The following is a 17,439-nucleotide window of genomic DNA, read 5'->3' as shown; positions in this document are numbered from 1 at the left end:
AGAGTTTCACTCTTGCCCAGGCTGGAGTGCAATGGCATGATCTCGGCTCACAAGCCGCAACCTCCGCCTCCTGGGTTCAGGCAATTCTCCTGCCTTAGCCTCCTGAGTAGCTGGGATTACAGACATGTGCCACCAAACCCAGCTAATTTTGTATTTTTAGTAAAGACGGGGTTTCTCCATGTTGGTCAGGTTGGTCTCAAACTCCTGACCTCAGGTGATCCGCCTGCCTTGACCTCCCAAAGTGCTAGAATTATAGGCCTGAGCCACCGCGCCTAGTCCTGTTCTTAAAAATAGCTGTGTACAGTTGGGCACAGTGGCTCACGCCTGTAATCCCAGCACTTTGGGAGGCCGAGGTGGGTGGATCACCTGAGGTCAGGCGTTTGAGACCAGCTTGGCCAACATGGCAAAGCCCCGTCTCTACTAAAAGTACAAAAATTAGCCGGGCGTGGTGGTGGTGCCTGTATTCCCAGCTATTCGGGAGGCTGAGGCAGGAGAAGCTTGAACCCGGGAGGTGGAGGTTGCGGTGAGCCAAGATCACGCCACTGCACTCCAGCCTGGGCAAAGAGCGAGACTCAGTCTAAAAAAAAAAAAAAAAAAAAATGGCTTTGTACAAGAATAAATATACAGTAACAAAACTGCAGAATATCACAATTCTGCTGCACTGAGTAGGTAAATTGGAAATAGGAAGATATGGCTCTGTGTTGGAGAATATAAGGGTAGAAGGCTCTCTTAAAATAAGCCTGATGGAGGAGGTGGTTGGGGGAACAGTAACAGAAATTTCAGTGAACTCTGTAATTCTGAGAGGTCCATCTAAGACCCCAGACAAATGAAATGTTAGACATTAATGAAGTCTTGGGGAAAAAAACCCAAATACTTAAAATGCATTCCAACTTATTGAGACAACCAAGTTTTAGGCCTTCTTTCAGTGAGAGAATTCAGAGATAAATACAATGCCTACTTCCAAAGGAGCTCCCAGTATAGGAAGAGTAGGTCCACTCTTGTGAAGTCATGGAGATATGCATAAATGTTAGCACATGCTAACTCTGTCTAGATGGGCAAGGAAGGTCTCATGGAGAACGCAGTATTTGGGCTAGGTTCTAATGCAGGAATAGGCTCTCACCCAGATGGAGCACGGTGGGGAGACTGGACAATAAGCCGGCACACTGATTTATAACCTGGAAGAAACTGTGGGCCATGCTACAGCAGAGTACTGGTAAAATACTGCAGTTCTTCCTTTACCAAATTCCAAAATACAGTTTTCTGAGCTGCTTCCAAGGCTATATACATAGTTAAGATACAGTCTGTTCTACAATACAAAACTTTCTACAAATAGCCTACACACAATTGATAAGTAAGGTAGTGACATTAGTACAAAGTATTATGTTGCTTTGGTTATGTGATCATTCCTAATGTGCTATATTTTATACCACCAAGTAGCAGCAGCTGAATTCAAAGTGCACAAACACAACTAAATACAAACAGCCAGAGGAGCACAGTGCTGTAAACTACGTCCTTTCTTTTTTTTTTTTTTGAGACGGAGTCTCACTGTCGCCCAGGCTGGAGTGCAGTGGTGTGATCTTGGCTCACTGCAAGCTCCGCCTCCTGGGTTCACGCCATTCTCCTGCCTCAGCCTCCAGAGTAGCGGGACTCCAGGTGCCCGCCCCCACGCCCGGCTAATTTTTTGTATTTTTAGTAGAGACGGGGTTTCACCATGTTAGCCAGGATGGTCTCAATCTCCTGACCTCGTGATCCACCCGCCTCAGCCTCCCAAAGTGCTGGGATTATAGGCACCAGCCACCGTGCCCGGCCGACTATGCCCTTTCAACGCGTATTCTTCTCCTTGGCTGTTTGGCCACATGCACTTTCGTGGAAGTGCTTATGATGTAGTTCCCTATCATTGTCATTGGCCCCTGTCTCCATAATACCACAGCCTCAACCCTTCCATCATGCCATCTTCACCTTTCTTTTAAGGGATAAGGTATATTTGTTATGGAGTTTACTTATTATGAATTTAATGTGTCTTTTAATCAAACTATAATTTTTACTAGGATTGCACTTTTTTTTTTTTTTAATTGAGACAAGGTCTTGCTATGTTGCCTGGCTGGTCTTGGACTCCTGGGCTCAAGCAATCTTCCTGCTTCAGTCTCCCGAGGAGCTGGGATTACAGGCATGTGTCCCCACACCCAGGATTGCCTTAGTTTTTATCAATACCAAAGATTTTGAGAAGTCTGCCCCAACTGTAGTTTTCCCAAAGCTATTATTTTTAGTGTAAGATTTTGTAGAATTTTTTAAACAAGCAAAAGAAACTTCACATCACATGACAGCATAAATGCCTATAATTGCATCTGCTGTTATATTACAAAATTCAGACAAGGGCAGTAAAGGTCTGTGAGAATAAATATGACATGATAGTTTCTTCTCAAGTCATTGTATGCTGGATTATGGCAGAAAGGCTAGACATACCTGCCTCAGGCCTCCAAGTCTCAAGCCTCCCTATGCATGGAGAGAGAGTACCCCTCACAGAGCTACCTGCACCTCTTCCAGCAAATGCCAAGCAGGAGCCCCACACTAGAAACAAGGCCACCCTCCACTGGCCTCCCAGGCAGGGCTTTGGAGGGAGCCCTAGGCCCTTGGAGTTAGATGCCCTCCTTGCAGTCTCCACGCCTACATGGGCAGGAGTGTGGGTGGGCCACCCACCCTTCTTACCCTCCAAACTCACAGGTTCAGCACCATTAGCTGCATTGAAACCACCAGGAATTAATCTCATGATCCCCTTGATAGCTGCTTTTTCCCATCATAGGAAGCCCTAGACCCCCAGGTCACTCCAGTCTGCCCACTGGAATCGCCTCACTGCTCCTTCCGTCTCCCATCCTGTCACCGTGGCCCAGCCCTTCCACACATAAAATCCTCCCACCCTGCCCTCTGGAACTCACTGACCCTCATCAGCAAAATCCCCTATATCCTCAATTCCATCTTCTCCTGCCCTGAACACACTGCTTCCCCTGCAGCGCTGGAGAGAACTGACTGCTCCCCCGCCAAGCTCTTCTTTCACTTGGCCCTGAGGTGGACTGGTATCCTCCTTGCCTCTTCCAGATCATTTTCCCTCTACCTGCTGAAAATAATGACAAAAACCCAGCTTTGAGTCTCACATCAAAGCCTATACTCTCATAGTCATCTAATAAGCCTGGATCATTCCCCCTTACTCCTCAAAGACTGTTAGCTCCCGACTCACCACCATCAGTCTCTCCAGTACTATTCAGTCTTAACTCTGGATAATTTCAATACACACATTTGATGCTACCAACACTCTGGCCTTTGTCCCCTTGAATTCCTCGCTTCTGGTGCCCCGGTGCGTTGCCCTCCTTCAGTCACTCTCTCCTCCTGGTCACCACTGTCTATGATCTCAAGCACCCCACTCTGACTACCTCCATCTATTTTTTTAACTCTCTCCTTTGAGCACATTGGCTCCAGAAATCCTGAGACCCCTACAACCCACTGATCTGATCGCCTGTCCTTGTTGTCCTCACTTTCCTCCTTACCCTGCCTTGTTCCATGGACAAATCCTATAATCTCTTCCTGTTCACACCTTTGAATCCCTGACCCCTCTCTAGCTTTACTGCCCTCATTTGGGAAAATCCCAACCCTGGTTAATCCAGCTCCCTGCCTACTCTGCAGCTGCGCCAGCTGGTGAATGTGGTTGGAGGAAGGCAAGCCCATAGATGGATCTCACTTTACCTTCACGACCATCCCAGCAACCTTCCTCCACCTTCCTGCTATCTTCACCCTCTCACCAGCTGCTTCCTCCTCCCCTCTCTCCTCAGTCTCCAGCATCTCCTTAAGTCTTCATTTTCAGCTGATGATGTCACTTCCTAACTCACTAAAAAACCTGAAGCAATCAGAAGAGAACCCCGTACACTCACACCAACATCACTCAACTCGGCATCCCAGCCCTTGTATTTTTGCCTTCCCCCAGTTGTCACAGATGAACTGTGCTTGTTCCCAAGACCAACCCCTCCACTTGCACTTCCTCAAAGCCCTCTAACCAACAATTCTCTCTATCCCCTGCATTAATTTTTACCATATTATCTCATCAGCATGCAAGCAGGCTATTATTATTTCTAATAGCCTTGGCTATTGCCTCTACCAGCAACTACTTGCCGTCACTTCCTTCATGCCTTTGCTCAAATATTATTTTTTCAGCAAGGCCTTCCCTGACCACCCTACTTAAAATTGCAACCCTCCCTACCCTAACACACCCCATTCCTTTGTTCCTGCTTTACTACTATAACTTTTGTCTCTTTAGAATAAACCGTAATTTTCCTGACTTACTGCTTTGTCTCCCCTGACTAGATGGTCAGCTCCATGGGAAGATATCTTTGTCCATATTCTCTAATATAGTCCCAGTACCTCAAACAGTGCCTGACATACAGCAGGTACTCAAATCTGTTGAATAAATGAATGAATTAAAGAAATATCAAGTTGACATTTAAATCTACCTAGCATAAATAAAGTTTGTAATCCTAATATGATACAAACCTTATTTATGCTAGGTAGATTTAGTAGTAACAATGCATTTAGTTGCAATGCTAGTAGTAACAATGCAATGCAGGGTAGATCGAATCACTACAGTTTTATACACAGTATTTATTAAATATATTAAAAACCATGACTTCGATTTCAGACTGGTTTCATGGAACCTGCAGCCTCCTCAGAAGTACTTACGGAATTCTATAAACAATAATGATTTAAACTGCCTGAAGTATTGTAGCTTTCTTTTATCTGTGTTATAACATATTGGGGTTCTACTAACTGTACAGTGAAAAAGTCCCGATGCTGGAAAAGACTGCAAACCACCCTAGACTATGTTAGTTACTGGTTTAGGAGCTTACCAGCAGAAGCAGTATCTGCAAGTGAATCATGAGTCTCATTCAATATACCATCCACAACATCTGAGAAAAGGGAAGCTGTGTCCCGGGGGCTGTCAGTCACAGCTGTTTGGAGAACATGTCGTTGAAATTCAGCCTCCTTGGTGTGGAACACAGTGAGGATTGTAGCACTGGCAGAGAGCGGGGAAATAACTCCAGTGATGGGGGGCCAGCCTTCACCAGGGTCCACATCAGCAACCTATGCGAGAAGTTCTAATTAGTTGAGAATATTATTGTCAATATGCCTAAAGAAGAATGCAGTGTACTAAAAGAATAATCATTTTTCCAATGATTATTAACGCGAAAACTATGAAAAAGATAGATTTGATAATTATTAGAGGTAGAAGGGAATTTATTGATCACAGAGTCCTAATATTTCTACTTACAAATAAGTAAAACCTGACATTACCAGGAATATTTACTAGGTATTTACTATGTGCTCACTGAATCCTCACAATCACCCTGAGGTAAAATAATTATTATCCCCATTTTATAAAGGAAGGATTGAGGCTGAGGCAGAAGTAACCTGTTAAAGCCACCTACTTAAGATGCCAAGCATATGTGACTTTGAAACCCATGTACTTAACCATGAGGCAGAAATACCACTTGAGAGATTTATCCAGAACATACAGTAGGCAGCAGAGCTGAGACCTAATCCAGATCACTGACTCCCAAATCCAGTGCTCTTTTCCTCAGAGCACACAACTCTTAGAACAGCATCTGTCCAAAGACTACCCTATTTTTCTCCAGAATATTTTACAATGGGAACCAGAAAAGAGACCCCTTCTGAGACTATGAAGGCAAAAGACAAAGTAAGGTAAGGAATTTGCTGGTAGTTTAAAAATAATAATCACCGTTAAATCAAATCTGGATATGTATATGTTCCTTTTCAGAAGACATTTCTACATTTGTGTAACTACTGTCCAACTACTGAGTTACACAGACAATTATATTACATTGTATATACTTACACAACTATTATACTATTATACCTAATTTTACTGTGTAGCAGCTTTTTCTTAAATACTTATATAAAAGTAGTATATATATAACAGAATACTTAAAAAATAATGAGAAATCACTCATCACATTACTACCCTAACATAAGCACTCCATCTGGCCAACTGCCTTCTTCCCTATGTGAATATAATTTAACTTAATTGGATTCTTGATACATGCAATTTTATAAGTTATTTCTTGTCTAATGAACATTGCTGTCATGATACTATAATGTCGACAATATTATTTGCAAAAGCATAATCAGTTTTACTAAGACTATATTGTGTAAGGCATTTATAAACACACTTATTTCACTTTACCAGTATGTTGTTAGACAAGAATAACTTCCTGTGTGGAGGATACCTACCAGGTGTAACTCTTCAGCAGTCAGCCTGCTTACCAGCTGCTGAAATAACAGCCTTTGAGTTGCTGTGCTCTCCTCTGGACTTTGTAGCATCCAGCTGTCGGTGCCCAAAGTGCTGCTCGTTGGGAGAGACCACTGGGCCACAGAGCCTTTTAGAAAAATTCTGACTGGTTTCTGAAAATGTCTCTGATGCATGGCCAAGGGCTCTAGGGTGACTGTCCATGTTTCTTGAATCTCTTTGCCTGCTAGAAATAAAGATTAATTAGACCAGAATGCCAAATTAAAATTAAAAAGAAAAAAAGATTAAAATCCAAATATAAGGAATACATACTAAAAAGAGATTTATTAACAATAAGAAAAAAATCAAGTTGCCAGTTGAGATACTGTCACTTAGTTGAACACTTCAACCCTTATTCTACTGCCACACCATCACAGCAAGTTCATTTAGCTCTATAGAAAAAGCTATAAACAAATGGAATTACAAAGGCAATACGTAATGGCAGAACTTCTCAGAAATTATGACTTAGAAATAAGTATTGAAGGCCAGGCATGGTGGCTCATGCCTGTAATCTCAGCACTTTGGGAGGCCAAGGCCAGAGGATCACTTGAGGTCAATGAGTCAAAGACCAGCCTGGGCAACATGGCAAAACCCCATCTCTACAAAAAATACAAAAATGAGCCAGGTGTGGTGGCTCATGTCTGTAGTCCCAGCTACTTGGGAGGCTGAGGTGGGAGGATCCCTTGAGCCCAGGAGGTCAAGGCTGCAGTGAGCCGTGATCTGGGCTATGATCGTACCACTGCACTCCAGCCTGGGTGATACAGCAAGACCTTGTCTTAAAAAAAAAAAAAAAGAAAAGAAAAGAAATAGGTGTTCAAGCAATGTTTACTACTTATGAGAAAGAAGATACCACTTCTTAAATCCATAAAGTACAATGCATTGTATCTTATGAGGAGGTTAAATTCTAAAGACTGTGTAATGAAATTACATAAACTACTCTTGAAAATTCCTTAAACTGCACATAATGTACAACACAGTTTTATGTATATATCTCTATGCAGTATTATTTCTGTGACTATACAGTGTATTCAGAAATGAAATTTACTATATAGCAAATCATAAGGTGAAACAAATTTAATGAAGATTCCAACATGTTTGCTTTTCCTGGTAACAGACATCATTCTGGGTTTCTGTAGACTAATTTATTTCTTATTTTAGTTGACCATTGTTTCTCTATGGTCTTCAATTTATCAGTCTCCTCTATGAGGCAATGAAATATTATACCCATGTGCTTGGGCACCTGAATAATGTTACCCTGCTTTGGGAATAGCTGGTAAACTTTTAAATCAATCATTCACTTGTTTTTTTTGTACACAGGCTGGCAGTTGTACTGAATTAGAGTTCAAATCTTTCCTACAGTATCTCTGATTTTGCCTTGATGTCTTTTAATTCTTTCATGACAAGCATTCATTGAGTGCCTGGGCTGTGAGAAATGCCAAAGAAGTTAAAAAGCTTCTTTGAAGAAATTAATGTAACTGAGATTTACAAAAAAAACCTTAAAATATTATTTGCTTACCTTCCACAGGGAGAAATAACATTCCTTCCATCCGTGGAAACAAGGCCTCATACTCAGGAGAATTATAGAGCAAACGGTTTAAAGTGGCATCAGTTGGCAGCATTGAAATCCATGGAGAGAGATGAGGTTCACTTGACAGCTTTATTTCACTCCTGAGCAGCATTTCCCCAGCTTTAGCAAAATCCCAGCTGAAAGATTCAGATGGCAAGACAGCGCCACCTCCATGGTGGAGCAGTTCACAAACAGTCCAGTATCCAAGGTGGTCTGGGGATTCCCACATCTCAAATAAAATGACAAACAACCTTAGGTTACTACAAATTAGGCATTCATAAATAAAAGTAAAGGAAATCAGGAGAAAGTAAAGTTGAAACCAATATTAAAGGGTCGAATTACACAACCAATGTATTTGCTGAGCTAAACAGAAATAATGGTCAGCATCAAGCTACTGCGCAGCCCCAGAACAAATTACTACCTACTATGCCTTTGAGAAAGTATTCATTTAGTAACAATAGTACCTCATTTACATTTTTTGTCAAGGAACAAAAAGAAGTTTCACAAATCACTGGGTATAGATTATAAAATGTTAGAAGGAACATAGAACCATTATACTTTAATAAAAATAACCTTTTTTTTTTTTTTTTTTGAGTCAGAGTCTTGATCTGTCACCCAGGCTGGAGTGCAGTGGCATGATCTCGGCTCACTGGAACCTCCATCTCTCAGGTTCAAGTGATTCTCTTGTCTCAGCCTCCCAAGTATCTGGGATTACAGAAATGTGCCACCGTGCTCGCCTAATTGTTGTATTTTTAGTAGAGACGAGGTTTCACCATGTTGGTCAGGCTGGTCTCAAACTCCTGACCTCAAGTGATCTGCCTGCCTCAGCCTCCCAAAGTTCTAGGACTACAGGCGTCAGCCACTGTGCCCAGCCTATTAATAAAAATAATTATGTCCTATACAGCACAACACAATAATGGCCAGGTGTCATGGGAGTGAGGCAGGAGCACCTCCCCTAGATGGTGGCCATCGCTCTGACTTGCCCACCCACAGGCCTGTGCAGAGGCCAGACAAACTGAGGCCTCGTCGCGTCTTTTGCCCTAACCCTTACCATAGCCTGTAAAGTCTGTGCTCTGCCTCTAATCGTTCCTCCATGGTGTTCTAAGTATTCTTCCAAATCACTTCTCTGATCACGTGCTACTTCTCTGAAATTCTGAAAAGCTTCCCACTGCCTCCAGAATAAAGTAACTCTTCAGCATAATCACAAAGCCCTTCACAATCCAACCCTAAACCACCTTTTGGTACACATTATCTTCTACCCCTCATCCATTCCCACTCCTTCTAGACATATTGAACCATTTGCTATTTCCTGAACATGCCATATTTTAAGGCTTCCCTGTTTTTGCTGATTTATATTTCCTGTGCCTCCCCTTCCTTCTTCACCAACTGAATGGTTATTACACTTCTGTATCTGGCTCAAATCCTGCTTTCTTTGTAAAAAGCCCTGCTTCACTCCTTCACACACAGCTGACTCTTCAGTCAACCTTCTTTCAACAAACTTTTATTGAGCAACCTCTATGTGCCATGTCTAGGATCTTGAAGTGAGGGGTGGGGTGAATAAAACAGTGCCAACATAAAATATTTAACATGGCATCACAGTATAACAACAATATTCAGTTACTATGAATATGAAGGAGGAGCACACCCCTTAGAATATGCTCATCATGCCAGTTAACAATTATAAACTATAAACTGCTATGTGAATGTGAGGAATTAGAACTAGAAGGGTATTGAAAGTTAACTAGGTCATTCCCAAACTTCCCATTACAGTCAAGTTCAAAGACAAGCAGGGTATCGTCCATGGTCACAGCAAGGCAACGATGGACCAGACAAGAACCCAGGACTGCTCTGAATAGACTGCTTTCATTTATTTTTATTTTTTGAGTCAGGGTCTTGCTTTGTTGCCCAGGCTGGAGTGCAGTGGCATGAACATGGCTCACTGTAGCCTTAACTTTCTGGACTCAAGCAATCTTCTCGCCCCAGCCTCCTGAGTAAGTGGCCGGGAGTACAGGCATGTGCCACCACACCTGGCTAACTTTTGTATTTTTTGTAGAGATGGGGTCTCACCATGTTGCCCAGATTGGTCTCAAACTTCTGGGTGCAAGAGATCCTCCTGTCTCAGCCTTCCAAAGCTGGGGTTACCGGTATGAACCACTAGGCCTGGCCTAGACTGCTTTTAAAATTCGGATCATGACCATCTGATGGACTTTGATAGATTCTCTGAGGGATTAATTGAGTGGGTTTATGATCAGCATTAAACACAAAAAAACAAAAGATCCCATGTAATGAAGATAAACAATGTATGGGAGCACATTACCTTCTAATCTAGCTAAACTTTTGTTTCAGTTATGCGTATCAATCTGGAAAATGCTGTATTAGATTAACCAATTAATTAGTATGTGCTGTTACCATCCATGTATCTATATCTGTGTTCACTGCTATGGAGAGAATGGTAACCTAGTTCAGACGCCATAGATCCTGATTAGGATTTTCTGCCAGAGGGACGCAAAAAATTTTGTTGGAACTGTTTCAGCCAGAAGACCAGCCAGGAAAACAAAAAAACCCTGCTAATAAAATGAAAGGTTAAGATGTAACTTTATGGCTGGTGGTGGCGGACAACACCTGTAATCCCAGCACCCCTCACTTTGAGCCACAAGGCAGGTGGATCACCTGAGGTCAGGAGTTCAAGACCAGCCTAGTCAACAGGGTGATCTCTACTAAAAATACAAAAATTAGCTGGGTGTGGTGGTTGGTGCCTGTAATCCCAGCTATCGGGGAGGCTGAGGCAGGAGAATCGCTTGAACCTGGGAGGTGGAGGTTGCATTGAGCCCAGATCGCACCACTGCACTCCAGCCTAGGTGACAAGAGCGAAACTCTGTCTTGGGGGGCGGGGGTGGGGGGTGAAGATGTAACTTATTATTAATAAGTGTTGAAAAGGACATTAAGTTTCTATGAAAGGTAATGTGTGCATGCCTTAGTCTGTTTAATGTTGCTTATAACAGAATAGCTGAAACTAGGTAATTTGTAAAGAAAAGGGATTTATTTCTTACAGTTATGGAGGCTGAGAAGTCCAAGGCCGGGGGCTGCACTTCGCAAAGGCCTTCCTGCTGGTGGGGACTCTGCAGAATCCCAAGGCAGCACAGGGCAAAGCATGGCGAGGGAGCTGAGCAAGTGAGCTGAATACTTTCTTCCTCTTTTTATAAAGCCACCAGTCCCACTCCCATGACACTCATTACTCCATGAGTTTTGGAGGGGACAGATATTCAAACCATAGCAAAACATGTGATTAAAAAAAAATAACAGCCTGTAATCCCAGCACTTTGGGAGTCTGAGGTGGGGTGGATCACCTGAGGTCAGAAGTTTGAGATCAGCCTGACCAAGATGGTGAAACCCTGTCTCTACTAAAAATACAAAAATTAGCCGGATGTGGTAGCACGTGCCTGTAATCCCAGCTACTCGGGAGGCTGAGGCAGGAGGATCACTTGAACCCGGGAGGCAGAGATTGCAGTGAGCCCACATTGCACCATTGCACTCCAGCCTGGACAACAGAGCAAGACTCTGTCTCAAACAAAACAAAACAAAAACAAAAATACGAACAGTAGACTACAGAGTATGGTCACATTTTTCATTCGTATGTATATTATAGGATAAGTGACAGACATGTGCTAGTGGTAGTTTCAAATTTGGGGATCGGTAAATGTCCACTAGACTATATGCTCCAAGAGAGCAGGGACTACATCTATTTGATTCCTTAGCATACCTGGCAGGTATGAAACAAATATGTGTTGAATAAATCTAAGGCATAAAGTTCAAAATGTGTCAGAGGTCTCTTATCCTCCATTCTATCCTATGTCTTAGAAAATATGATATCCTGTTTTATGCGCTTTGATCCCTCCACCTCCAATGTAAGTGCAAGTTCTGTTTCTCCCAGTTATACTTCCCACACTGTGCGCTCCCCAAGGCAGGACCTGAATTTTCTCTTCTTCTCTTTTCTCCACTCCTGCACAGAGCAGTCCCCAAGGACACAGCCTAAACCTTCCTTTTGCCCAGCATGGCTGGGCAGGTTTTTGAATAGGAAATGCTAGATCTTCAGCAGAAGAAAATTCCAGAAAAGCTTAAGAGTATCTGATGGGCATTTTCTTAGGGGAAACAGCAGATGTAAGAAGGGAAGCCTCAAAGAAGACCCATCCCCTCAGTCGACGGTATGTCAGACCTGGAAAGGATCTTTAAAAATATCCAGTCAACCCACTTATTTCAATGCTATTCAAAAAAAAAAAAAAAAAAAAGAGAGAGAGATTAAAGAGAAAAAAAGTGAGAGAATCTCCAAGACCCATTAAGCCCCATCTAACTTATTTCTAGCCAATATTTAACAAAATACAATCTCAGAAGAAAGTTTTTGATGTGATATGAATTGTTTCAAACTGAGCAATATATTGTATACTGTGTCTTAAGGCTTGACTGGCTGCCTTAAATTTTAATATTTCTAAGATTCCATTTTTCCCATAAATGTTTATCATCCCCTTAAACACTTCTTGTCCTTTCCTTTTCTTGACAAACCACTGCTGCCTTATTTTGCATTTGCCACGCCTTTTTCGGGCTTTGTATGTGAAGGCACTTTGAAAATGTTAACACACCATATCATTATTTAAATGCTTGCTCATTTTCCATCTGTAATCTTGCAATTTAACTCACTCCTGGGTTAGTGATATGTATTTCCATTAAGCAGAATGGCATCTTTCACTTGGTTAAACCACATTCCAAAGACTTCTCATTAACTAATTAGAACAAAATCCACATTTTTGACCTTGGCCCTACAGGTCGGCCTCTCCTGCTTTCTGACTTCCTCTCACACTGCTCCCCTTGCCTACTAGGTCTCAGCACTCCTTGCCTTTTTGTTTCTGAAACAAACTAAGTTCATTTCCAGCTGAAATCCTTACACCTGCTCATCTCTTCACCTGGAATGTTCTTTACCTACCTTTGAGTTCCTCCTCCTTCACCATTCAATTATCTGCTCAAAAAGGCCTTCCCTGGTGGGCGTGGTGGCTCACGCCTGTAATCCTAGCACTTTGGGAGGCTGAGGTTGGCGGATTGCCTGAGCTCAGGAGTTTGAGACCAGGGTGGGCAGCATGGTGATAACCCCGTCTCTACTAAAAATACAAAAAAATTAGCCAGGTGTGGTGGCACCCGCTTGTAATCCCAGCTACTTGGGAGGCTGAGGCAGGAGAATTGCTTGAACCCAGAAGGTAGAGGTTGCAGTAAGCTGAGATCGTGCCACTGCAACTCCAGCCTGGGTGACAAAGCAAGACTCTGTCTCCAAAAAAAAAAAAAAAACCTTATCACCCTATATACACCCTATATACAATAACCACCTCCTTCTACTCCCATCCTCTCACCCCATTTAATTTTCTCCAGAGCATGATTTGAAATTGTCACTTGCTTATCTGTTTAATCTGTTCCCTGCTTTGGCTACCATGTCCCCAGCAGCTCAAACAGTGTGGTAGGCACTCAATGTTACTGGCTTCTCAATGTACATTTGTTGACTAAACGAAGTGCAATGAGGAGAAGGATGAAGGCAAAAATATATACCTATCCTAGCACTTAACAGGAGCAGGGGGCCTCACCACTTCAACAAAAATCCAAATTAGCCATGTAAGACTTTAAGTTTGCAAGAATTTACTCATTTAGTCAGCAAATACTGACTGAATACCTACAATGTTTAATACACATCTGGGTAGCTGGGTGTGGTGGCTCACACCTATAATCCTGGCACTTCAGGAGGCCAAGGCAGGTGGATTGCCTGAAGCCAGGAGTTCAAGACCAGCCTGGGCAGCATGAAACCTGGTCTCTACTAAAAATACAAAAAAATTACTTGGGCATGGTGGTGTGGGCCTGTAGTCTCAGCTACTTGGGAGGCTGAGGCACGAGAATCGCTTGAACCCGGGAGGTGGAGGTTGCAGTGAGGAGAGATTGTGCCACTGCATTCCAGCCTGGGCGACATAGATTGTCTCAAAAAAAAAAAAAAAAAAAAAAAAAAAAATATATATATATATATACACACACACACACACACACACATACACACACACATATATACACGCATATATATACACACATATATGTATATATACACACACATATATACACACTCACACATCTGGGTATTGTGTTAAAACCTGCTGCCTGCCTCTGAGGTATTTTTAGACTAGATGGAGGGTGAGAGATGTGCACAATCAAAACATGGAGAAAGGGTTACGTGCCACACAAAAATGTGTATAGCAATTCAGACGCTGGACTGAGCAGTTGTCACTGGGGTAAGCCTTAAAGGGTAAGTGAAGTTAGGACTGGCCTGGAAGAGTGAGAACTGGCATTCCAGGCAGATTGAAGAACACACATAACACAAAACAAGCGGTCCAGACCTGTTGATTTTCTAGACTGGACTTTAATATGTTAGAGTACATGTAGTGTGTAGGAAAATCAAGTCTGGGAAGGCAGGTAGGGCCCAAATTGTGAGGGGTCTTAAACAGTAGGTAGTGAGGAACTACCCATTTTGTTGTGAAAACTGTCCCTATTTATTTGTTTCCTTCCGAAGGGAGCCATAGTCATGTTGGTCTCATTCCGGGTCTGTGGCTGCTCTAAGGACGCTGCCAAGTTCTGCTTAGCAAGGAACGCACCGCGCACGCTATCTGAGACGACTGTAACCTTCCTTACCTTAGACCATTCGGTGGTATCCACCCAATAGAAGGTGATTTTTCGGGCGACCATGACTTCCTGGACTCTCTTGGGTAACAACTTCTCCATCACCTGCTTAGGGGTGGGCGGCAGGCGCTGGGCCTGGGCCTCGCACCCAGACACGAACTGCAGCAGCTCCCTCTGCGAGTGCGGACAGGGGGCCAGGAGGAAGACGGCGTTCACCAAGCCCCCGAGCGCGGCCTCGGCCTCCTTGGCCTCGCTCTCCACGTCCAGCAGTCTCCTCCCGCTGCTACGCAGGATCGGCTTCGTGGGCGACGTGATCTCGGGCCGGTCCCACTGGTAGTCTAGCAGCGTCTCCATCAGGGCGCCGTGCGTGTGGGTGGCCCTGGGCGCCGGGCCGGGCAGGTGGGCGCGATCCTCGAGCCTGGCCTCCAGCTCCTCCTCAAAGTCCTCCCACGAGCGAGCCCCCAGCTCGCGGAAGTCAGACACTCGGGACGGCCAGCCGCTCCGCGCCCCCTGAGAATCAAAGAACTTGAAGGCCCAGTGGACCCTGGCCAGGCCGAATCGGCAACTCAGGTAGGTGAGGAGGCGCAAGGCGGCCCGCCGGACCCGGCTGTGGCGAGCGGCGCCGCCCGCGGTGTCGAGCAGCAGCATTACTTTGTGACAGCATGCCATATCGGCCGTGCCGCCGCCCCGGGGCCCCGGTCCGGGCCCGTGCCACCGTCCCTGAGTCCCTTCCTTCAGGGAACCAGCGCCATTCACTGCTTTCCTTTGGGACCCTGGTCGAAAGGCTCCCGCGCTCTTCAGGAGCTGCTGCTATTGGCGGAGCTAGTTTCCAAGGTTAGCTCCTATTGGCTGCTTGCCTTACGTAAGTTACGAGAGCAACTTCCATTTTTGGCGGTGATTGGAGGGGCAGTGGCGAAAACTTCAGTCTGATTGGTGAAGGGAGTGATGGTGGGCGGGTCTCTGTGTTCCGAGAGAAGCTTAGCATTCATTGGCCTGGGCCTTCGTTTTAAATTTTAAAGAGGTGGTGCCTCGGGGGCGTGTCAAGAAGTTTCCCCATTGGAAAGAGGCCCGCGTTAGTGCGCACTCGTGAGTGCGGACTGCGGGGCCACGTTTCCCAAGACCGAGGAAAACTTAGTGCAGGGAGGGAATTTGGGATGGTTTCAATCGAACTGGTTGAAATCTCTGTGGACCGTCTATGAAGTAGAATCCGACGACTATGGCTTTAATTTTCTGTAATTTAAAAAATTTTATTAAAAATTAAAGGTTCGGCCGGGCGCGGTGGCTCACGCTTGTAATCCCAGCACTTTGGGAGGCAGAGGCGGGTGGATCATGACGTCAGGAGATCGAGACCACGGTGAAACCCCGTCTCTACTAAAAATACAAAAAATTAGCCGGGCGCGGTGGCGGGCGCCTGTAGTCCCAGCTACTCAGGAGGCTGAGGCCTGAGAATGGCGTGAACCCGGGAGGCGGAGCTTGCAGTGAGCTGAGGTCGAGATCGCGCCACTGCACTCCAGCCTGGGCTACAGAGCGAGACTCTGTCTCAAAAAAAATGAAAGGTTCATTCCCTTTGCCCCAGTAATTTCTAGGAGTTTATCTGCAGAAGGTAATGGGAGAACCAGATAAAAGACGTCTGTACATCTTAGCGTTTATTTAACATCAAAAAAAAAAAAAAAAAAGGAAACAAAGTTTGGGAATGGTTGAATAAGGTGTGGTACACGCCCAAGGGGAGCATCGTGCAGCTCTTTTTTTTTTTTTTTTTTTCTTTTTTGAGACGGAGTCTTTCTCCATCGCCCAGGCTGTGGTGCAGTGGCACAATCTCGGCTCACTGCAACTTCCACCTCCCGGGTTCAAGCGATTTTCCTGCCTCAGCCTCCTGAACTCCTGAGTAGCTAGGACAACAGGCGCACGCCACCAGGCCAGACTAATTTTTGTATTTTTAGTAGAGACGGAGTTTCACCATGTTGGCCAGGATGGTCTCGATCTCCTGACCTCGTGATCCACCTGCCTTGGCCTCCCAAAGTGCTGGGATTACAGGCGTAAGCCACCACACCCGGCCTGGTGCAGCTTCTTAAAATAGTGTTTTATTATGTAATGTTAGGTTTAAAAAGTGGACCTCAAACAGCACCTGCAGTGAATTCCCTAACTTTTCTATCTACATATATATAGGTAGAAATTACATGTAGATTTGCATTATAGATAGAAATCATATATAGCTATATAGATAGAATATATAGAATTATATATAGATAGGCCGGGCACAGTGGTTCACGCCTGTAATCCTAGCACTTTGGGAGGCTGAGGCGGGTGGATCACCAGGTCAGGGGATCGAGACCATCCTGGCTAATACGGTGAAACCTTGTCTCTACTAAAAAAAAAAAACAAAACAAAACAAAAATATATATAGATAGATAATCATATAGATAGAAGTTATATATAGATAGAAATGCACTTATATGCATATTTTTAAACTGTTAATATAATATTGTGTACCACAAGTTGTCTATGATTGTCTCTCCATGTGATTTTTTTTTTAAACTTTTTTACACTTCCTTTCGCTGGCCAACAGTCAGGCTGATTTCAGAGATGTGATTATATGCCTCTAGGATCAATGGAATATGGTATTTGGAAAGAAGAAGAGACCAAGAATGAAGGTCAATTACCTGAATATGTGTTTAGGGAGACTGATCCAATACTCCACACCACTGAATTCTGCTTGTTGAGTAATTCTGTTTCCACTTGGAAACAGAACAACTTCCTTTATGTGCTTCGGCTACAACTTCCTTTATGTGCCTTGGCTTCTCCAGTCAAAGTCCTCAACAACTACTGCCTC

At 44.0% G+C, this 17,439-nt stretch overlaps 1 protein-coding gene across 1 annotated transcript in view; it reads right to left on the bottom strand.

Annotated features, from left to right (window-relative positions):
* TICRR (TOPBP1 interacting checkpoint and replication regulator) overlaps positions 1 to 15,353 on the bottom strand; it is a 53,067-nt gene extending 37,714 nt beyond the window's left edge. The window contains exons 1-4 of the mRNA XM_023187148.3: positions 14,622 to 15,353; positions 7,863 to 8,142; positions 6,292 to 6,533; positions 4,890 to 5,124 (exon numbers count right to left, since the gene is read on the bottom strand). Of these exons, the coding sequence (XP_023042916.1) occupies positions 4,890 to 5,124; positions 6,292 to 6,533; positions 7,863 to 8,142; positions 14,622 to 15,278 (1,414 nt within the window). The 5' untranslated portion in view covers positions 15,279 to 15,353. The remainder of the gene's footprint in view (positions 1 to 4,889; positions 5,125 to 6,291; positions 6,534 to 7,862; positions 8,143 to 14,621) is intronic.
* Positions 15,354 to 17,439: the final 2,086 nt, after the last annotated feature.

Source organism: Piliocolobus tephrosceles, chromosome 6 (assembly GCF_002776525.5).
Source record: "Piliocolobus tephrosceles isolate RC106 chromosome 6, ASM277652v3, whole genome shotgun sequence".
Classification (NCBI taxonomy): domain Eukaryota; kingdom Metazoa; phylum Chordata; class Mammalia; order Primates; family Cercopithecidae; genus Piliocolobus; species Piliocolobus tephrosceles.
Note: the sequence above shows the minus strand (reverse complement) of the source record. Positions and strands in the feature narration are given on the sequence as shown.